The sequence below is a fragment of the Alligator sinensis genome, unplaced genomic scaffold (assembly GCF_000455745.1).
Source record: "Alligator sinensis unplaced genomic scaffold, ASM45574v1 scaffold763_1, whole genome shotgun sequence".
NCBI classification, from domain to species: Eukaryota; Metazoa; Chordata; order Crocodylia; family Alligatoridae; genus Alligator; species Alligator sinensis.
In genome coordinates this window covers 325,585-349,705 of record NW_005842744.1, presented here as the reverse complement: position 1 = coordinate 349,705, position 24,121 = coordinate 325,585, and the positions used below count along the sequence as shown (strand labels likewise).

The 24,121-nt window shown below is 43.6% G+C and overlaps 1 protein-coding gene across 1 annotated transcript in view; it reads left to right on the top strand.

Moving 5' to 3' along the window:
- The window catches only part of ITGA9 (integrin subunit alpha 9), a 373,158-nt gene that overhangs the window by 75,064 nt on the left and 273,973 nt on the right, over positions 1-24,121 (top strand). Inside the window, exon 15 of the mRNA XM_014525097.2 lies at positions 12,806-12,966. Coding sequence (XP_014380583.2) covers positions 12,806-12,966 — 161 coding nt within the window. The remainder of the gene's footprint in view (positions 1-12,805; positions 12,967-24,121) is intronic.

Here is a 24,121-nt window from a genome sequence, read left to right as displayed (position 1 = left end):
GCTGGTCCCCCTGAGTGTTCCCTGCCATCCCACAAGCAGGTGTAAGGAGGAGGAATCTGCCTGCCCTCTGCTGCTGTCCCAGGCTGAGCCCAGCTCCTGTGCAGCCCAGCTAGAGTGGCTCTATAGCTCCCAGAATGTGCCTCTGAGCAGGGAGGGGATGGGAAGGAATTCTTATCCGCTTTGGGGACTTAAAAAAGTCCCCAACTTCTGCTCCTATGGCACAGTCTGCCTGCCCTGGTGGGAAGGGGAGGAGGCTGGGAGAGGCATTGTAGCCACTTCTGCAGTGCCAGTCACTGCTGCTACACCCCACTTGGTAAAATCCTGGATCTGCTTCTGGAGGGCCACATTCTCTTCTGCGGCCAGAAACCTGGCTCTTCCTGTGGTGGCAGGGCTTCTGGCAGTGACAGCTGGTGCCCTGGAAAGGGCCAATAATTGAGTAGTCCCAGCAGCACTGCAAGCAGAAGCCCTGGCAGTGGGTGTCTGTCCCTGCCACTGTAGCAAGAGCCAATGCAGAAGTCCAAGCGTTGGATGACCTGGCCCTGTGGGTAGGATCTAGCCTGCAGGCAGTGTCTCTGAAAACTTTTGTCTATAATAAGTCATATCACATTAATGTTACATGATGTTTCTTATGTGTTGAGATATAACCAAGTGGGCCAGGAATATCTAATACTTGTTATGTGACACATGAATGTTAAAAACATGTTTGTGCTTGCTATTGCTTACTGGGCAAATATCTTACTATCGCAGCTAGACACTGATTGAAACTACTAGCCTGTTTTACTGGCAAATAGCCCAGTTTGAAAATGATCAAATTATACTTTGGAATCCAATTACATCAAATCTCAGTACAGAATTGGTTTGAATTCTGGAGCAATAGACTGGTCATTATTAATGCAATCTAAATGTAAATGATTAATGCATACTATATTTTTATGGTAGTATAGGAATGATGTTGTAGACATGATGGTCCAGAAATTATGCAAGAGGCAAGGATTTCTTAGGGTGATAGCTTTTATTGGACCAACAATGTAGATGGGACAAAGTTAGACAATCTTTCGAATGTAAGACATTCTTCCTCACATCTCTGAATATAGCAAGCTAGGCACAGCGTAGGAGAGGGGCTGAGAGAAATTCTCAGGTGGACACACAATTAACAAAAGAACAGAAGGAAAGTGCTCAGACATCAAGGCCTATCAAAGGGGGAGGGAGGGTTGTCAGGCTCACTTTCCTTGTTTGGAAAGTATTTAGGAGTTGGATAAATTTGGCCATAAATCCAGTATCAGTGTTTAGTCCTTGGTTCTAGTGTTATCCAGTTCTTATAAAATGGAAGGCCAAATATAAAAGAAAAATATTTCATAACATGCCATAGATTTAAGTACCTCTGCGGACTGTGACAGATTATCAGCAAGAGGTAATTTACCAGCAAAAACCTACAGCCTAATATTCAGTCAGAAAAAAACGGGAATGAATCAAACTACTGAGCATGCTAATTTTAATTAGCCAGATACTACCCACCCTCCCCCCGATTTGCTTTTTGGCAGCAATGAAGCTAAAAAATATTCATGTGTAATTCACTGGTGTGACATCATTGTCTATGGCATAGAAACAGGTTGTCAAAATAAAGGGGGGAAAATAAGACAACTCTTCTATTCAAAACTTACTGATTGAAAATATCTACTGCTGCTGTAGATGGGTAGTAGCTGAAATTATTTTTTTAGGCTCTTCGTGGAGTTCAGATTAGAATTTGGGTTACTTACTGTTGTGTTCAACTAGACAGACTTCATTAATAAACATAATTAATAATGTCATTATTGTGAAGAAAATATTGTCTTTGTCTTTCACCAGTTCTGTGTGTGTGTGTGTGTGTCTGTCTGTGTGTGCGCGTGTGTGCGCGTGCGTGCGCTCACGTGTGTTTGTGTCAAGTAGCTGTTCTTATGCAGTGTTGAGTCTCTTTGGGTCATGGGGTAGGTGCAGGTTCTTCAGAGCTTTGTTCTTTGTCACTGTAGATTTTGGATTTTCCGGTAGATTGTCATATTGTTGGCTGTAAGTGTTGTTACTACTGTTGTCATAGCATTTCTGTAGCTGTGATGGTTTAGGGAACATATGGGAAGCAAGATTTGTTTGGTAATATCTTTTATATATTACTGAGAGAGATGTTAGATGAGCAATTGGGCACAAAACACACTTCTTCAAGTCTGAGAAAAAGCAGAGCAGCCTATGCTAAATATCAGGTAAAACAATGAACCTACAGGTTACTTCAGAAAACAAGTCTAGGAATGAAAATTCAAAATCCCACTGGACACCAAAACACAGACAAAACATGTAAAACTATTGTTAAAAAATGATTTAAGTTAGGGCAACTTTTGTGTACAGACAAGGCTTAAGTAAGGCTAATGACAGGATATGTTTCAAAGAATTTACTTAATAGATTTCATAGACATTAGGGCTGGAAGGGACCTCGGAAGATCATCGAGTCCAGCCCCCTGCCTGAAGGGCAGGAAGTCAGCTGGTGTCATAGGATCCCAGCAAGATAAGCATCCAATTTACTCTTGAAGATGTTCAATGTAGGTGCTTGAAGCACCTCCGATGGCAGGCTATTCCAGACCTTGGGGGCTTGGATAGTAAAGAAATTCTTCCTTATGTCCAGCCTGAAACCGTCTTGCGAGAGTTTATAACCATTCGACCTCATCATCTCTTACGGCGCTCTGGTGAACAAACTTTCCCCCAGATACTGATGGTCACCCTCTGATAAACTTATAGGTGGCCATCAGATCACCCCTGAGCCTGCGCTTTTCCAGGCTAAAGAGCTCTCAGCCTGTCATCGTAAGGCCTGTTTTCCTGACCTCTGATCATGCACGTAGCTCTTCTCTGGACTCTCTCAAGCTTCTCCACATCCTTTTTGAATTGTGGGGCCCAAAACTGGACGCAGTACTCCAGCTGCGGCCTCACCAAGGCCGAGTACAATGGGAGAATGATGTCCTGGGATCTGCTTGAGAAGCATCTATGGATGCAGGCCAGCATTTTGGTCACTTTACTAGCTGCAGCATCGCATTGCACACTCATGTTCATCTTATGGTCAACGATGACCCCCAAGTCTCTTTCTTCCGTTGTACTAGCCAGCGTAGCACTGCCGAGCCAATAAGGATGCTGCAGGTTTTTCCTCCCAAGGTGGAGAACCTTGCATTTTTCGGTGTTAAACATCATCAGGTTCTTGTCCGCCCATTTGCTGAGCCTGTCCAGTTCAGCCTGGATCGCCCTCCTGTCTTCAGGTGTGGATGCTTTGCACCAAAGTTTGGTGTCATCAGTGAACTTGGCCAGTCCGCTTCTGACTCCTATGTCCACGTCATTAATGAAGATGTTGAACAATATGTGTCCAAGGACAGAGCCTTGGGGGACCCCACTGGTCACAGGACACCATGACGATTGACTTCCATCAACCACCACCCTCTGAGTCTGACCATGGAGCCAATTTCCCAGCCAGCGGATTGTGGTGGACCCAAGGCCACAATTGGCCAGTTTCTCCAAGAGGTGATCATGGAATACCAGATCGAAGGCTTTTTTGAAGTCAAGATATATGACATCAATCTCTTCTCCCTTGTCCAGGTGATAGGTCACCTGGTCATGGAAGGAAATGAGATTGGTCAAGCAAGATCTACCCGCAACAAACCCATACTGGTTGTCCCTCAGGATGTTGGGGTTGGCCAGTCCATTAAGGATGGCCTCTTTAATAAGCTTTTCTAAGATCTTCCCCAGGATAGAAGTCAGGCTGATGGGCCTATAGTTTGCCAGATCCACTTTCCTCCCTTTCTTGAAGATAGGCACCACATTGGCCTTCTTCTAGTCTTTGGGTACTACACCATAGCACCAGGAGTTCTCAAAGATCTGTGCTGGAGGCTGGGCTATGATGCTTGCCAGCTCCTTGAGTACCCTGGGGTGTAGATTTTCAGGACCAGCTGACTTGAAGGTATCCAGCCTCTCAAGGTGTTCCTTTAGGAGGTCAGCATTGATGGCATTGATTTAAAATTCTCATAGTTAAGAAAAAAAATTCCAGTTCAAAACTCAGTATAAAAGATCTCGGTCCAACAACAAATTAGCTCTACAATTATTTTTTGAACATTAGTTATTAACATTTCTTTCATCTGGCTTCAGTTATTTCTGGGTTTAAATGAAAGTTGATTTAAAAGACAGAACAACTATCAGATAATCTGTATGTACCCTAATTATGTAATAATAAACAGAAACACATGTATAAGCCAGTGCAGACTGTCACGTACATAATATGCAGATTGATTGACTACTTTATTTCTGGACGGCTGTTGGTGTTCCCTTATTCTGTGAATACTCATCTGAAATCTCTCAAGGCCATATGGGGAAATGAACATAGAAACAGATGTCACCTGTGTGCTGCCCTTGTGCTATGATAAAATTACTTATTGCGGTACAGAGCCCTAGGAAACAGACATTTTTGCCCCCTGTCACAGTATAAAGGTTGAACAATGATAGGCGATCATAAATTTTTGTTCCTTGTCTCCAAGGACATCTGTTTCCTTATACTATGAGAAAATTGCGGGGCTGGGAGACCAAATCATCCTCCAGGAAACCCAGTGTGCACTTCTGTCCCCTCTGACACTCTTGCTGGCTGCTTTGGCCCTGGCTAACAAACTTCCCTGGTTCCAGGTGGCTACCCCTACCTTAAGTGCCCTATATTGCAACTAGTCAGCCATTTCATTTGCTTACCACCTCTGAGACCAATATTGGAGCACATATCTTCCATTCTTTGCTAGTCTTCTTGACATCTGTGCCCCACATAACCAGCCTGCCTTCCTCCATGGCCTCCCAGTCTGAGGAGACCAAACATGGGAGCAACTGGAAGGAGGACAAGGTAAAAGATCTTACTGACATCTAGGGTGAAGTCAAAATTCACCAGGTGCTGAAGTCAAGCTAATGAAATAAGAATGTGTCTCAGAGAATCACAAAGGAAATGGCAACCTGAAGACATGACCCTGAGTAGACCCAGTGCTGGTCGAAGTGCAGAGTTCTCATGCAATAGTTTTGGAAGACACAATAGAGAAACCAACAGTTGGGTGCATGAAGGATCTTGTGTGCCCACTATGAGGCACTGTCCCACATCTTTGATGGCAATGAAACAGTGAGGTCTGAAAACTCAGTGGACACCACAGTTGTTTACACTGACATCCAGGTCATCCAGGAATATTCCAAAGATTCATCAGAGACCATCATGGTTGAACAAATGTAGCCCTCCCAGGTCAGCACATCAACCCTGACAATGAGCCAGATCAGTGAGTCCCAGTCCCTCTTACCACTGCTGTTAGCCCTCCTGGTTCAAATAATGTTGGCCTGCAGCTTCCTGCATGTTCAGCATCCATCACCCAAGACAGACATGATACTTGAGAAGAACCAGACCATGCAGCACAGATCTCAGGAATGGTAAGTCATGGGCCCCTGTTCCTAATGGCTTTTGCCTACTTGGTTTAGTGTGTGTGGGAATGGGTGCTTTCTCTCATGTATCCCTCCATAGTCTCCCATGTTCCCATTCTGAGTGGGTGTTGAAGGCTGTACCGAGGGGACCCTCTGGCTCTCCCCACCCCAGGCGGCTCCACTGTCCTGCACTGACTCATTCTGACCTGATCCCAGCCTCCCCAAGCCAGGGACTGAGCAGCTAGCATTTCCTAGAGAGGGCTGCAGTTTTTGTTTGCAGCTGGGCAGAGCCAGAGCCCCACTTCCTGGAGTCACACCATGTGCATGTGCTGCAGTCATGAAGGGCCTGCAGCATACTGTCATTCATGAGGGAAGTGTTGAGGTTCATGGAAAGACTCTCAGTGGTTGGTTGGCAGCTTTTTTCATGCTTTGTCTAATATGTTATATTTGTTTCCTTGTTTCAATAAAATTTCTGCCTGTTGTCAAAATTATGGCCTTGGTGTTTAGAAGGCATGGGTAGCGAGGTCTGTGGTGGGAAGTGATGAGAGATGATGATGATAGCTTGGATTGGTGGGATGGGCATTCATGGGAGCCTACTGGGGGGTCTGTGGTAAGAAGGTCCTCCCCAGTCTCTGCTATTTTCCCCTGTTTCAGCTACATGTCTAAGCTGTGCCACAGCCATGGCTGAGATCCTGCTAGATAATATAACTCCCCAGGTAAAATGTGCTTTTTCTGAGCAGAAGAGATGTGCTTCATAGATAAAGACAACTTCCTCTAATTGCAGATTAGATCAAAAGGCTCATATAGCTAGGGATGCACCGATAAAGATTTTTTTGGCTGATGTGGTTGACTGATTATTAACCAGCTGCATCAGCTGATACTGATCAGATAGCTGATATGTAGCTCAGCAGCTTGGAGAGCAGCGTCCAGCCAGTAAGTCTGTGATGGGGAAGGAGAGGGGAGGAGAGAAGGGGCATAGGGGGAAGATTGATGCCCCCCCAGTGAAAGAGGGAGTGGGGCAGGGGCAAAGGCAGGCACTGCCCAGCCAGGGCAGTGAATGTGACCCCATTGTGAGCAGGATGGAGTGCAGGCAGCTTGTCTAGGGGTCATGGGGGAGGTGAGGCGGGGTGGTTCCCCACCACTGTGCGCACCCCCAAGGGAGGCATGTGAGGTATGTGACCCCCAGATTTGTGCAGGGGATGAGGGCGGGCTGCCTGCTTTGGGCTTGGAACCAGCACTAGCCTCTTCCCAGCAAAGGTGCTGGGCTGGGGCTGCGCTCAGGATGGGTGGGGTGGGTGGGCGCCAGTGATGCTGCGAGGGGTGGCTACAGGGGGGGCTACAGGGAATTTTGGGGTGTCTTTACCCCACCGTGTAGCCCCGCCTCCCAGCGCCACTGCCACCTGCCCCGCCCACCCTGAGCACAGCCCTGACTCAGTCCCTCTGCTGGGAAGAGGCCAGTGCAACCCTTGGCCCTGAGACCGCAGTGGGCAGCCCACCCTTGCCCCACGCCTAAATCTATGGGTCGCATGCCCCCCTTGCCTCCTCCGGGGGTGCGTGCAGCAGCGGGAAACCCTCTCCCCCTACTCCCCACATACCCACATCTCCTGAGTGAGCCACCCACCACTCTGCCCCACTCCTGGTGGGGATGCATTCACCGCTCTGGCTGGGCAGAGCCTGCCCCTACCCCAGTCACAGCCCCACTCCCTCCCTCACTGTGGGGGCCTCGATCTGTCCTCCCATTCCCCTTCCCTTCCCCCTGCCCCCCCCCAGACTTACCACCTGGATGCTGTTCTCTAAGCTGTTCTGCCATGCTGTGTCCGTGGCTGTGTGCATGCTATGTCTGTGCACGTGCATGTGGCATTTATTGGTGACATTATTGGCTACACTGGCCAAAAGAAGCCCATTGCTGATACTATTAATTTTTCTTTTATTGGTTCCGATCCGATATGGACCTATGTATTTGTGCACCTCTACATATAGCTAAACATGAAAAGCCACACAGCTAAAGCTTCTTTTTGACAGTTAGGCAAAGCTCTCTACTTGCTCACTTTCTACTATGAAATGAGACTATAGTAGTTTGCATTTCTTCTCTTGTCTGAGTGATATTTATCAGTGGGCAATGGCGCTTTCCTCTGCAGTGCTCTGGCACCTGGCATGTACTCCTTCAAATGGCTTGAATTTCATAGGTTGGGGGAATAAAAGCAAATACCTTCCCAACCCAATCCCATTGCTTGTTGTCACCTGTGGAGGGAAAGATACCCTGGGTACTTATAAACATGCTCAGGGGTAGGAGGGGCACTGTTTTAATTAGAGCCTCTCTAATTAAAATGGCTCATTGTCACATGTATTAAGCCCCCTGCATTTTAAAATGGCTTCAGGGGTGCTTTAACTAAAGCTTTTTTGAGGTTTAGTTAAAGTACCTCCACAGCCATTTTAAAGTGTGGGAGGATTAAATATACATGATGGTGAGGTGATGCTGGAGCGCACTAATTAGAATGTGGGGTAGACTTGATTAATCGAGTCTGCTCCTATGCATTTTAATTAGAATGCAAACCAGCACATATATGGGCATCCCCTTTTTGTGCATAAAACTCATTACTGCAAACCTATCAGATTTAAGATAAATGATGCTGTCAAGGAAGTCCTTGATGTCAAAAGGACTGTAGTTATATCAGAGAGCAGAATTTGACACAGCTGTTTTTGCAGTAGGGTCTGGGCTTGCTTTGCATTGTGCCCCGTGTCAATAAAGTATGTTGCTGTAGCAAGAGGGCAGCGACCTCTTTGTTCAGACCACCTCACATTTTCCATTAGAAATGATAAGGGGGTGAGGTTCATTGATATTTCAGTGGTTACAATCAAAATCCAATGACTTTGCTTTTGGGAGGGCTACCTTTAGGGGCCATTGTTGGCTCAATAGTTATGTCGCACTGCAGCCAGGTAGCCATTACTGCCCTTAAAGTCAATTGCTCTTGTAACGACCCATCCCATCCCCATCCTATGCCATCTCTCTACTGAAAGCTAATAGCACTCTGGGCCCAGCTGAGAATTTCCTTCTCAGGCCCAAGCTCTCATCTACTTCCTGTCATTTTCCCAGCATAGCCTTCTAACATGTCCCTCTTGTACAACTCTAACCCATCCACCACCCCTTCCCCATGCTGGAAAAGAGAATGCCAGAGCACAAGCTTATTTTAATTGGAAACTTTACATCATACTCTGATTCTCCACCCTTACTACAGAGTCTGTAAGAGTAGTCTGCAAGTATGTCTCAAAAGCACTGTGCCATGCGAGCTGCCATCATTTGTGAATTGTGGGCATGGCACTTGTCAGAGGTGGGAGCCACTCCATCTCAAGTGACAGGGGCAGGAACTCAGTCAGAGGCTGTCCCGTGGCCTCACAGATGTTGTGTAGCTCATATGCATTGGTCACCAGTCAGGGTACCTTGAGCTTGCTGGCATCTACATGTGTCCTATGTGAGCCTGGAGCCACCTGAAAGCAGCCATCTCGCAGCTCCTGAGCTTGTAGCTGAAAAGTTCCTTTTGGCCATCCAGGATTCCAGTGAATGGTTTCATAAACCAGGTGTGCAATAGGTAGGCAGGATCCCTGATTAGTAGCAGGGACACGGTCACTCTCTTGACCTGAATGTCAGGCAGGCCAGGGGCAAACTCTTTTTGCTCCATCAGCCCTGATCGGAGGGAGTTCTTGAAGATCCTGCACTTTGCCTGACCTGCTGGCATTTACATGAGTGAAGCAGCCATGGTAGTCCACAGCTGCATGAAGCACAATGGAGATGTAGCCCTTCTGACTGATAAATTAATGAGGATGATGCTCTGGAGCAAGCCAGGAATAGCAATGTATGAGTCATCGATGCTGTAAAGCAGTTGGGGAAGTCCAGGCTGGCAAACCTATCTACATCTTCCTGTGGATTGGTGATGCATTGGAGGCATGAAGCCATTGCCTTTTGGATTGCAAGGCATACCTCCCACACTGCTACTCCAGCTGTGGACTGGCCTATGTTGAAACAGCAATGTGCTTCTCCATGGTTAAGGGCACCCACATCACTGTTGTCTGCTGCTGTGTGTGGGGGGCAAACTCAGGACAGGTCTCCATGAAGGTGTCCCTGGACATGTGGAAGTTCTTTAACCACTAATCGTCATCTCAGGTGCCCATGATTATCTGCTCCCACTAGTCATTTCTTATCTTCCTGGCCACTCCATGGTTTGTAGTCACTCGCATGTCAGCCTGGCCACAATGTGGTGACCTGTGGCCCACAGTTCTTTGTGCCAGTGGCTGCTGTCATGAACCAGCGTCTGGATGTAGCTATTATCCCCTTCTTCTTTGGCAGCATGGAGCGCATATGGTTTCCCCTTGCAGGTACTGCCCCACCCTCATAAGTGACAGTAAAGGCTGTCAGGACAGCCATCAGAGAATGAATACTGATCATTGTCCCTCATAACTGGGTTGTAAAGGTCTGCAAGGCAAAGAACATGTATGGATCCACAGACATTGCAGTGGAAGATCCTGGTCGCAGTTGCTGCTGGCAGGCGTGCAATGTATGAAGCACACCTTGCTCCCTCCCACCGAAGTCTAAGCACCTACCAATACTTCAAGCAGCTAGTGTGCACTGTAGACCTGGTCTGCCTAGACTCGCACCAAGAGCTTGAGATGAGCATTCATCAGATCTTCATCAACCTTCCCATTATTCACCCTGCTTCTATATGTGTCTCTCCTCCCCACCTCTGTCACCACCCAGCCAAGCTTTCCCCCTACTACTAAGCTGCACTTCTCTCTCTCCTGTCTCAAAATTCCCCCTGAGGTAGCTTGTGCAATGAATTGAATTTTTCCTATGGATTTGAAAGTCATTGGGACTGAGGGGAAAGCCCAGTGGGGATTGTGGATAACTTGTGGTTAATTGGAAATTTCCTATGGCTCTCATTCAGCTCTGAATGAAAGCCACAGTCCTCTCTGAGGGATGTGGGTACCCTGTCGCCAGCTTCATGGGGCTAGGATTGTGTCGGCAGGGGTCAGTATGGGGTAGTGGGACTGCCTAGTACAAGGAGAGCTGGCTCAGGAGTGGTCTGTGCAGCTCCCCGCCCCAGGGCATGAATGCAAGGGGCCAGAGAGGTAAGCCACAGACCTGATCCAGGTGCCTTGAGTGGGAACAATTCCCCTAAAGCACTCCTGCATCTTCCCCAGCCCAAGACTTCCAAACACTGTCCTCACTCCCAACTGCCTCCCAGCACTAGCAGAGCAGCCCCCAGCCAAAGGAATTACCTCCCACCCCCAAGCTCTCATCAGCTCCCTCCCCCACACCCAACATATCCCTCCAGCACTCCCCTCTTTCCTTCCATCCATACTGCCCCCCTGCCACTGTCCCCTGTATGAGCTGGAAAAGACTACACAAGTTATAGAATTCTGATTACACAGTTTAATGGGACACAGTACTTTATTACAAACATAGAAAGTGTCTTTTGCAACAAACGGAGAACTGAAAGATCTGTAGAATGGCAGAGTCTCAGGGTCCTTGAGTTCTGTGCTACAGAGCTGCTCCCTGTACCATGTACTGCGATGAGCTGAATATGGAACAGGGGGAGAGAGAGAGGCAGGACAAATATAAAGGACATTGAGGCACAATCACTCTCTCAGCAGTGTCACCACCTGCAACCAATTACAATTTTGCTACCTACCCACTTAAATTTTGCCACCTGCCACTTTGAATAACCAGTTGGCACAAGAGAGAGACTCGGAGATGGACCAGTGGCCAGTTGACCACCTCTGGCTGTGCTATGTCTGTTCTTCCAGGCCCCCTGCTGATAGAAGGGTGGCAGTAGGGGTGTGCGAAGCAGACAATATTCTATTTGGATTCAGCCCAATTCGGGGGACAGTGATTTGATTTGCTGATTCAGATCACTGTCCCGATTCGATTCAGCCAGATCCGAAGATTTGATTCTTATTTGGAGAATCAGCAATTAGGCCATGGACACAGTTTTATATGTTTTTTCTACATACCTTGAGGTACCAGGCGCAGCTCATGAATGCTGAGATGGTGGGGTGGATGGAGCGTCCCATGGGAGTGCAGGGGGGACCTCACTCCATGGGTCAGTGATTGGCCATGGGGGCACCCCAGGTGTCCCCCCAGTCCTAGGAGGCACCAGTCACCACAGCAGGGGGATGGGGGGCGTCCCCTATGCGCTCCACAGTGTACCCGGAAGTACTTCTACTCCACTTCCAGGTCTGTTGCAGTGTGTGCAGGGGACCTCCCCTGTGCTCCCGTGGGACACTCTGTCCACCCAACCATCTCAGCGTTCACGAGCCATGCCTACCTCAAGGTACGTAGAAAAAACATATAAAGCTGTGTCTATGGCCGAATCGTTGAATCTCTCCAAATCTCTTCAGTTTGATTCGGAGAGATTAATGGGTCTCTTGATTCAGTTCAGATTTGGAGATTCAGCTGCTGAATCGAGCTGAATCTTCTCCAAATTGAATCAGTGAGCAAAGTTTCTCACAGCCCTAGGTGGCAATATACCCAGACACTTTGTGAATCACTTTAAAAATGAGACATGTTTGCTACAGTTGCATGATTCTTTTATTGTGGGACAGGTCATGGCACAACCTGAGCTGTAACAACAGTGACATCTGTTTCTACCCTGTAATTCACCAGTATGAGTCTTTCTCTGACTTCAGACTTAACCACTTCTGACTTGCCAATTCTGCGTTGGACTCAGGCTCCAAATATTATCATTACATTTGCCAGTATAGTACACAATCAATCTGGATTATTCAATCAGCAAACAGAGTTGAGTAGATTGATAAGAACCTTTCTGTTTGGGCACAGTAGTATTTAATCACAAAATTGGCAGTCCTGATTAAACTTAATTACCTGATAGGAAAGAAGGATATAGGATCTATTGTGATAGCTTATTGGTCTACCAGGCATTCATTCTACAGATTTCAAGAAAATAATGTTTAGGAGTAGAAACCTTAATTGCAATCATCTTCCTGCAGTTAAAGTCTTAATGCAGTAAGGTTGGAAACCAACCAAGAAATTGCTAGGAATTCTGTCTGGCATTTGATTTTTAATTTTTGCAATGTAAATGAAGGCATCAAGGAAAATGAGAAAAAGTAAGTCTATACATATTTTTAACAGAACAACTAAAACATTTTTAGATCTGTTTTTATTACTTTTGAACATAATTTTTTCATGCACTCCTGCAACCTCTATTAAGGACCTTGTCCTGCATGGTGCTGATCTTCCTATAAATGCATGTGCTTGAAGGTACAACAGGATAAAATGCAGGATTGCTAGAAAATAAACTACTGTTTACTGACATACCTGGAATCTCTTTGTCACTTTTTTTTTTTGGATCAGGCTTGAATTACCACTTGACTGCAGATGTGGCAAAGAAGGAGAAAGGCCAACAGCCCAGGGTTTACTTTGTGTCTTCTGGAGAAATGATGGGGCAGGTCATGGAGAAGTTACAACTGTCATATATGCAGGAGACGTGTGAGCACTACCTCGCCTATGTGAAGGTCAGTCAATTTAATCTCTTCCTTGGCTGTAATCTCTTAGAATTTTTTTTAAATATTTGGATTCTAAACAATAAAATCAGTTATATTTGGCTTGGGATGCTTCTTGTTATAGTTTTCCAGATTGGTAAAAGGAAACTTTTGAGTGGATGGTTTGGAATTCCCTCCCCTTGGGTAATCAACCAGAGTTTATATTTGCTGACATTCAGGACAGTGTTTAAGGATTATTTATTTGGTTGTTCTATTTTGATTTGACCTCTTATTGGATATTGCTGAAATACGTATGCTAAGTTATTTTGGCAGGCGGAACTTTTAATGAATTGTGTACCGTCATGTAATTAACACAAGAAAAGTGGATGCCATGATGACTAGGGCTGTTTTAAGAGGCAAACAGCTCAACTCTATCCTGTGGAAAACTTTTATCAGTTTGTTTTGGGTTGAGAGTGGAGGTGAACTAATTGAGCATCTAATTGAACTAATTGAACATTTTCATCCATATCATGGATTGAAAATGATCATTACTTTCTATGGTTCAAGACTAATAATTTAACATAGCTCAAGATATGTTTGGATGTGTTTCTGGAGGAGAACTCTTTAATGATCAAGGGTTCATGACTATCACTCAACTATATGCTTATCTGAGAAGTAAGTGAAATAGGAAGTAATAGAGATTTATGTCTCCGCTATAGAAATCTATTATAAATAATATAAATAATAAGCCAGATGTATTGCAACATACCGCAGCATGGCAAATTGATGTGATCCTGCTGGTGGTACATACACAAATTTTCCACTATCAATAGACTTCCTATTCAAGGACATATCTCCATAGTTAGGTTTGCATAAATTCATTGGGGTTCCCTTGGCACAGTATTAGTTTTTAAATTTAATGTCATTTTTGGATTCCCATTAAGCAGTTGAGGAGCAATAATCCCTGTATGAATAAATTCTTTCAGGAAGCTGCTTTGTACCTAAAGACCCTGAGTTTGGCAGATGAAATCCATCCTATGACATTATCAGCATTTTTGTACAAGGATGTTGAGATATTTGAAAATAAACTAGGGGACCACCAAGAAGGCAACTAAGTGCAATTAAGTTACTTGTGTCCCTGGGAATAGACTAGATATCTCCCAAGGTCCTTTTCTTCCTGTTTCTGCTGTGAAACAGCTCATTACCAGAAATGTAGACAGATTTGTTTATGAGATATTTGCTAGAAGGTAAAAAGAGAAGAGAGATCAGCTGATAAGGAGTATGAACCCTTTGGCAGTTACTTAGAGCTGAATCTGAAATGGGACTTAGGCAGGGTGATTATGAGCTTTCTTCTGAATGCCTTTTAGGTGCCTAGATCTGAGGGTGAAAGGCCTAAACCAACCAATAGACACTGTGACCAAAATCGTATCTCTCTCCCAGATTTGGTATTTCCCTATAGCCCTCAGTCAGGCTGAGTTAGGCTCTGTGAGACTAGGATTCACAGCCTAAAACCCATGCTGAAACTAAGACGCCTGTGTTGTCCCTTCACGTAGAAATGACTGGTTCACTGTTTTCAGCGGTTCAAGTGTCTGCTTCCAAAGCTGATTGTATATTATATTCAAAGTCTACTACAGCAGCATGCATAGGCAGTTTCAGGAGTTCACCCTCATAAGGGAGTGTTCTCCTCTCTGGCCAGTAGAGTCAGGTTCCCTCTTGCTTGTGGAAGTGGTACAAGCTATGGTATTCCTATCTGTGCACTGTGCCAGCTTCAACTGGAAGAAAGGGGGCAAGGTGCCCTCAGCTGAACTAGGGCCACAGACTGGGGATTAAGGCACTGTCCTGGGAGTTGTGAAGTATGAGTGGGAGATATGTGTTTGAAACCCCTCTGGCTGAGGAGGGAATTCAACAAAAGCCGCCTACTTCCTGGTCAAGTGCTCTAACAACCACTAGGCTATTATGCAAAATCCCCACTTGTCGTGTTCAGTGAACATGATCGTGGGTGCTGAGCTCAATGTTGTAAGCATGTTTGGCATTGCCATGATCGGGTAATGGGCAGTTAGGCCTAGTGGTTTGGCTGGGATTTGGAACTTGCGTCCAGACTCAGATGTTAGAACAAGGTCATAGCCAGATCTGGATGCCAAAGATGTGCTTAGGAACAATCCAAGGTCAAGAAGCTAGAGTCAGGAGTCACAGGTTGATCCAGATAAAGGGAAGCAGAGTGGTAGTCAGGAGCAAAATGACAGTCAGGCACTGGACATGGATACCAGGAGCTTAGGAACAAAAACAGGGACTAGAGTCAAAGCAGTGCTGAGATCAGGGCAGTCTGCCAGCTCACAAGGAAGAACTGTCATGCAAATAGTTCATCACTCTCTCCCCTGCTCATTTTACGTCTGTTTGGGTTGGGATCAGTTTCATGCCAGCAAAGTAGTCGGTGATTGACTGCCAGAATAATGTCTCATTCCCCAGCTGGAGTGCGCCACAGGCCTGGTCAGAGTGTTCTGACCAGATTGGGCCCTCATGGGATTTAGCTGTAACAATGTATAGGTTGCAAATCCTAAAGTTTTTGGCAGGGTCTAGGGACCTAAGCAGTCACCTCAGCCAAAATGGCAGCAGTTCCACCAATGGCCTGACAGGTGCTGAAGTCAGGTATCTGTCTTGAGGACCACACGCTTTCCTTAGGTATGTAAATTTTGCTTAAAGTGCAACTTGAACACCTTCTTTGGATGTGTCACTTTAGTAATACTTTCTTAATGCTAGCCCTACTGGAGTTTTTGCATGCTGTGTAAGATTCATTCAATATGTGTGCCTGTACAATTTTTATTTGTCATAGTGTTTGTTAGCTAATGGTTTGAGTGCAAAATGAGAAGCTGTGCGTCTGCAAACAGTTCTGGGGATTGTAGTTACATAAGTAAAGGAAACATACATTTGAATTTACCGGCAACTCTTTATTGATCAAGGGAATCCAATGGAATGATTAACTGTTTGTGTGGCATATACAGGGCTAAAAGTTTTTTCCCAGTTGAGAGAATAGCTGAAAAGTCCATAGTTTGTATAAAGATGGAGTAATTCATTTTAATAATGAATAAACTAATAGAATATGGTGATCTCTGTATTTTCCAGGGGAGGAGGTAATAAAATGCACAGTTATTTGACATTGGAAATGTCAGTGAGCCCTGCAGACTCTGGAGGAGTAGAAATGGGGGTCATGATCCTCTACTGTTATCAGTGCTTGGCTAAGAGCTAGTAAAATGTGCAGGTTCCTAGATTGCTTGGTTTTGTCATAATAGTGACAATAAAAGATCTGGGCTTGAATTTAGCACTGGAATGCTTTATCAAATGTTTTACTTTGCTTTTCCCCCTCTAACCCTTTGTACAACGAGTGGTATGATGTTGCCCATGTTTGTGTTCTGTCATTTCAGAGGCTGTCCTCTACCCTGATTACTTTATTATAATTTATTTCAGTGGTCAGTAACAAATACGTTAATATAGCACAACTTATTTTTTGACATGGCAGGTTTGGAGTTTGTTGTCAAGATGTAGAGAAAGTAGTTCTTAGGAAGACCAAATTGTCTGTTGCATTAACACACAGGGTGTCTTTAATCTTGATACAGAAATAAGATATCCAGTCCTGCTGGTAATCGGCATAACCATGGGTTATGATGTTTGAGTAAACAGAATGATGTTTGAATATATAAAAGTACTAGCGAATTGCCCATCAAGAATTTAAGAATGATGGGGGAGGAAGGATGGGGACGGAGGGTGGGGAAGCTTGCTAAGCCTAACTCCTCCCTCCTGCACCACCATCACCTCCTGGGGGTGCGGGAAGCATGCCCTGCTGCCTTCTCTGTCCTCCTCCACCAGCATCCCATGCTGCCGCTGCCTCCAAGGAGCAGGGTAGGGGAGTGGTGGGGGGCAAGTCCAGCTCTGTCCCTCTGTCCTGTCCATCCCTGCTGTCATGGTGGCACTCTGCCACCTCCTGTCCATAACACTTTTGGAGCACTCTGATTGGTTGTTTCAGTAACCAATCAGAGTGCTCCAAAAGTGTTACAAACAGACAGACTAAGCCCTTTATTATATTAGAATTTAAAGTGCCTGGAGTATTTAAGCATCGTAATATGCCTGGATGGCATTGCCTCCAGTTATAGCACGAGGAAAAAAATTTAAAAAGGAAATAAAAGGAAAAAGTGTTTTTATAATGTGGTCATGGACTTTTCTGATGGAATTTTTCTCAAGGCATTCTTAAAAATAGAAGTCAAGTACTGTGATTTCAAGCCATGCAATGTGGGTATTTTGTATTAGATAAACTAGAGTTCTTAGCAAAGCAGCTGTTTGCAAATCTTGCTGAAGAAGAATGTTCATTGGCATGAATTCTTCTCCATTTGTGCATCCTAATCAAAGCAGAAGTTACCACTCTGATTTCTATTGTTGACTTTGAGACTATTAAATTCTCTGGCTTTTTAGGTAAGAGAAAATGAGTAAGTCTCAGAAGGTTTGATTTTTGTGCTTAGTTCAGAAGATAGCAGTCTTGTATGAATATTATTTAGACTGTTGTGAACATTTCAAATCTACACATTTTCTACAAAGCTTCTACAAGGTTTCTTCTTTTGGTTTGAAATGGAAAGTGAAAGAAAAACATCTCAGAAAACAAAATGCCTCAAGTTAAGTAGAGGGAGAATTGAGATGAAAAATAGTATGAACTTTACTTCTTTCCTTGGAACCGACTCTCTCATTTCTATTTAAGTTCTGTTAGACTCAGATGGGCCCCAAGCAATACATTGTTCTTCATAATACGTTAAGTGTTATTTACTGCTTTTATTGAAAACCCTTTCGGTTTTAATATTTTTCTGTTCAGTAGAGAATTGAGGGGCAGCAGCTAGAGCTGAACTCTGATTGCAATGTTTAAGAGTATCGCTGGTCTTCCCAGTTTAGTGTTTAGCATTGATGCTCTTCTGGTTTTTGTGTTAGGTGCTCTACTGCTGGACAGTTCCTCACATGACTGTATATAGCGACAGTAATACACAGCTCTTTTAGCTGAATTGTGCTGGGTTTCACATCACTAATCCACAGATCCCACAGTGAAGCCCAGCAATGTCACCCTAATACTGCGAAAAGATTTCATACCAGATTCTGTTGTAAAGACTTGTATTACTAAGACAGAAAAAGACATTACAATGAATTTACTAATACACAAGGAAGCAGCGCCACCGGCAATTATATAACCAAATTACATAATTTTACTATACATAAACTGAATTTTAGACTGGAAATGGCTTGCTTTTTGGTAGTGTTGGCTCTCCCACTCAGTAGTTCATAGACTATACACAGTGGAAATTAGATTTGCTGTTACAGAATCTTTAGATTTATGGTAGCAACAATCGGAAGTAATATCTGTGATGATTCATTTTCCATCTTTTAATCTTTTCTTTTTTCTGTATGATGAGGATGTTGGTAAAAAGATACTGGATCATTTATTGATAAAGAATAAGCTCTCTAATGGATTTTATCTTTATCACCAATCTCAGACACTGTGGAGAGACTGCTAAACTCACCACAATTCAGAGTTGATTTCTTGTACTAACCTAATATCAGACTGGCACACTAAGCATAGGAAGTAGTTGATTGACCAAAAGAATCTCAGTCATAGGCCCTGACTTTTATTTTTGCTGGTAGGGAAGGAGGGGTCAGGTAAGGTGATGGACACGTGGAAAGTTTTACATATTTCAGGTGACAGCCCTCTTCCTGAGGGGGCCTGGTCCCTTGGGCCCCCACATACTTGCCATTCATGATCTCAGTCATTTTATTTTTATTTGTTGGGGGAGACTAAACTGAATGACATATTTTTAATCGCTTCGCTATAGTTATTAAAAGTCTTGGGATATTTTTAATCAAAAGGAGGAAATTCCATCTTGGTCCTGAAAGAGGAAGACATTCAGCTACTTACACCTTTCTTTTTTAGTGCCTGGTCTTCCAGATGTTCAGTCATTCATTTTTAGGATGCTTTGCTATAGGGTGTGGTCCTGAAGGGTACTTAGCACCTCTTTCAAAATGCTGAGCATGTACCAACTGCATTAATATGAAGGAAAATGAAAGGCAATTAGCCTTTGTTGAATTGTTCCTTTGACTGTTAAAATCTATAGAAAATTTGCAGGAATATATCAATAATTATACAGTGCCGATCATTTAGAGAGAAACAGAAAAAATAATTTACTGGTACACACTAGCACAGCATGTTTCCCACAGGCTCCCACAAAAGCTTTTCTTTAAAGCTCTGAGTGACTTTCTCATCAGGCTTCAACTGTTAAGAGACTCCTTCCCAATTTCTGTCATGCTACAGGTTACCTGTATTATGCTGATATATTTAAAATCCTTCATAAAGTATTTTTCTCATTTATTAAATTGTTTTCATGAAACTTCTTTTTCCTTCCTGCAACTTAAGGCAGGTAACAAAATATAATATGGGTTTAACCATCCATTGGTATTCTCAGATTATCGAGAAAATTAAAGCAATTTTTTAAACAAGTTTAACTGTTTTGTGGTAAGTATAATTTTTTCAGTAAAATGAGACGCAAGTGAACACAGAAAAAGCAGGAGCTTGGGAGGAGATAAATGAGAGAGAGAAAGAGGCTGAGTGTTTGTCTATATTACATTCTTGGTGTGTCCTGGAAGGGTTACTCCCAAGCACACCTGTTCTTCCAGTCCTGCTTGCACAAACCTGAAAATGCAGTGATGGAGCCTCTTTGGAAGTGGACACTGGAGCAACTTCTCTGCCACACTTTCAGGGAAGTGGCAACCTTCCTCTAGGGGCACATCAAGGACGCAATAAACCAGAGGCTGTAGAAAATGAAAAGAGGGGAGGGGAAAGCTTTTGAGGGTTTATTCATAGCTGTCAAATCTTTACTGTGACTTGCAGTGTTATGATGTGCAGCCATCACTCAGTTTTTAGAGACAGTCTGAGTTTGAGTGTGCTGAGCACTACTTGCAGCGTTTACCATGAAGTCTGATCAGGGCAGAATGACACTATAAAATCCCTGAGAGGTTTCTGTTCCTAGTTCACTGCTTTTCCTTCCTTCTTTGCTGGGTTTCCCCAGTATTAAAAAAACATGTCTGTGGAGAGGATCGGAAAATCTAGCAACGTGAATTTACAACTGGGAGCAAAATGCATAGCACCATGTATTTATGTAGAAGAAGAAAAGATCTGACTTAACTATCACAAGGCCATCATGATGAGGTTGAAAAACCCTCATATGATCCCTGTGTTTATTATGAAAGAACCATGTGAGTTTGTATCCAGCTGAAAGCTGGCCAGATTGGGCTAACTATTGATATCAATCATCACTGTCTGTGTTCAAAGTCAGGGCCTTAATAAGCCTCCAACAGTATCAACAAATGTAATGCACAATTAAATCAGACATAGCATTTATATTTTCCAGATACTTTTATCTTGATGGCTGGACTGTTTTTTTAAACAGTCCCATGATGCCTATAATATTAACTCTTAGGAACTCCAGTCACAGCTGTGGGGGAGAGAAGAGCTGATTGGCAAAGGCTGCTGCTCTTACTTCCATTTATAATGGCTGTCTCCATTAGTAGTTTGTGCTGTGGCTGCATAGGTAAATAAAAAGGGGGTTTTTTTTAGCTGTTTTTTTGCAGAATACACATTGACTCTCTGTCTTGTTTGTACCTGGACATACTGTTCTTAAATTGTATTTATGGTGTGCGGGCTTCTTAAGGGCCTGATATGGGAATTGCTGCTTTCACACAACTAAGTCCCTCATGCTAAATTCAGCCTTTTGCTTTTCTGACTATACCTCTCTTTGGAGCCTTTTGATCTCATCTAATATCAATATCTGCATATAGTCTCTTACTCTTAACGCCATAGTTATTCTTTGTAATGTTCTTTGTAGTACACAAATGGCCTCAGCCTCAGTAATGATGTTGTAAAGATGTTGTAGGAATTGAGTGTACATACAGACTTTCTCTTCTGAGGCTTGCAGATCTTTGAAATAATCCTCACCCTTTTCTGTTTATTAAAGATATTATGATGGAAACAAGTTGAAGGATGTTTAATATTACAGTAGCATATCAGAACCTTAATCAAGGACCCAGGAGTGGGATGGACCAGGAGGATGACGTAACAATAAAATGAATTGAGCTTGGCAGAAATAGAAGCCCCAGTTTATTTTGTCTGCTTCTAAAATCCAGCTGTTGGCTGTATTTCACTTGTTTTCTCCTCCGAAACAAGGAATGACTTCATTAAAGTTTAGAGATACTGATCCCCATTAATGATCGAATTCCATTACGTACTGTTATAGATCTTTTCTTCATCTTGACACCTCTCAAAGTGTTGAGTATTGCATTCATACTTATATTCATCTTTTGCTAAGGAGGTGTGAGGATTTCTATATTTATCAAGGATTTACAGAGACATAATTCTGGCAAGGAAAAGAAATCCCTCTGGGACTGGACTTATTATACATTTCTGAACTACAGAGCAAATTTCTGCAGTGAACTTCATTAAAAGTGAACAGTGTCCCGCCCTTCTTTTTCTATGGGGCACAATTTGCTTTGTACTTCAAAACCAATAGAAAGCAGAATCTCTTTGACAGGCTGCTGTTGTCTGGTTTTGGTAAATACCTTATATCTGATTTTTATTTTATTTTTTTATTTCAAGTGCCAATTCAGTTCCAGATTCAATTGAGCAAGGCTCAATAACTATATCTACAAAACTCCATAAGCCATAAAACTACAACTGGGCCAGTACCCCACTCCTAGACTCATAGGTCTTGGGGGTTCGGATACTCCCCATATCCAGATGGGCATCTTACATGCAAGTCCCATGCCTGGAGGCCGAAGAGTTCAGATACCCTCCCCCCACACCCTCAGGCATGCTTCATCTTGGCCAAAAGGCTAAGGCCCAGGATTGAGCCTGCTTACCCACACTGATGTATGGTTGGCCAGTTCTGGGAACTTATCACTTTAGGTGAAGAAACATATATCGTTCATCTCTGCCGCTCAAGGAAAGGAAGTGGGAACTGCTCCTTTTAACTCTTCCCTCCATTATTGGAGACTCCCAGTGGCTTTAAACAACTCTTCTCCAATTTTAACCAGATTGGAGTGGGTGCATGATAGAAACAAATGTGCACAGAGGGAGGAGAGACAAATTAGAGCATTTTTAGTGTGTTCTGTGTCCTACTGCAGAGCTATAGCAGCTGTGGTGACCAGTCACAAATGAAGCATTTCACAGGATTTGGACCACAGTGTAACCGAAGAGAGCATTGACCTATTGCATTGTTCAGCCGGAAGTTTATGAACACTGTATGGAAGACCAAAGGCTGTGTGCAGCTTTGCCAAGAATGATGACTGCAGTGAGAATCATAGCTACAGGCTCATGGCAGGGTTTACATATTTGGGTTTGTTTCTTTCATTGTTCTTGCTGAGCCAACAAGAGAGAATATGGAGTGAGCCAGGATCACGTCACAAGTTCTGCCTTAGAGGCTGGTTGGTGGGTGGCTGATCTATAAAAGCTCTTTTTACATAAGTATACCACGTTGGACAACCTTGTATATCACTGCTAGCCAGAACAGTGTGCAAAACGTGCTAAGAGTCTATTGTACCTTTTCCCCTGGAGGGCCGCACAGAGACTGAGGGCTGTAAAATTGTTAGCAAAACAAACCCAACATTTTCCATCACTTCATGCTGATGTAAAGAGTTCAGCCCTCTCCCTTTGGATACATACTAGCCAGGAATGACTGTCTCATGTGGAGCTTGGATGTCTTTCCTTTGAAAAATAACTCTGGGAAAGGATAAGTTGCATTTTGCTTTGGAACGTTCCTCTTAACAGATCAAGAGAAGCACAACTCTTAGCTGTACAGTACTTCATTATGAAGAGCAGCCACAGCATAGCAAAGGGTTCTCGTTGTGTCTCTTAAATGTGGAGAATAAGCTATGATAGAGAGAGAATGTTAGGAATATAGTGGGAAGAGGAAAAATCTGAGCTAAGCATGTAGTTGTTAGGGTTTTGAGTGCCATTAATTATCATTTACTTGTCTTTTGCTCCTTTTGCTCTTGGCTGTGCTATTTGCTTAGGGTGATATCCAAAGACCATCAGCATCAATGGGTATCTCTATTTGTGTCTGGAACTGGACCCAAGTCTGGCTTAGGAATTATCTGCTACCCAAGATCTACCCAAGCAGAACAAATCTGTTCTTCCTTTCCTTCTTCCAAGTGCCACTGAAGACTTCCTTTAGAAACCCCCACAAGGCTGAGACTTGTCTGTGTTTTGATGAAGCAAGTCCTCCATTTGCAAAGCTTTTGCTAGACATCTCTGATTTAGTCAGTCTATAACATGCAAATCTACCCTGTCTTTATTAAGCTGAGCATACGCCTTTGTGTGCACACAAATGTTAAGGCAGAGAGAAGTTTTATAGAGTCTGATCTCTGCTGGTGTCTCTAACTCTCAAGGAAGTTGTTATAGTGTTCCTCGTGTTGATTTATGGCTTGGCTGTAGAAATTTAAATGCTGTATGTTGCTGCGGTTGGGGAGGGGAGCTCCTTTTGATTACATCATGGCACAGATGTGTAGTAAATCTCCACTTCCTGGTTGCAGAGGGTCTAACACTTACCAGGAAAATGGGATGCTTTCTAGTTCTCCAGCTTTTCCATTCCCCATGAAGCCTTTTAATCAACATGTGCAAGTTATCATTAAACCTTGTATATAGTAAAATATACAGGAAAATATAGTAAAATTGTGCTGGAATTCAAATATTTTTGTTTGAATACATTTCATAAGTATAATAGGTAGTATTGCTTAATCCTCTGAGATCATTAATCTGTATAACATATGTTCTATGGAGAGGTCTATGAATGAACATGCATTGAGGGTTTTACAATTCTGTTGAAAGTAAACTCTTGTCTTTGGAAATAAAATAATTAATTTGCCTTATTAGCTTAGAGCCAACTTGGTGTGCTTGGACAAACCAGTATGTGCTATTTATGGTACAGCAGGAAATATGGTTGCTCCAGAAAGGTGGATATATGGTAGCATAGCCTGGATTTAGTTAATCCCATTTGTAGAGCCAGCCCTGAGAGATCTTACGTCCTCAATGTAAAACAAATATTAGCTTGAAGAAGTCTTATTCTGCAGAGTACCCAACTGCTGATGTTGTTTCTGCAGAGCCTTGCTGTCTGCT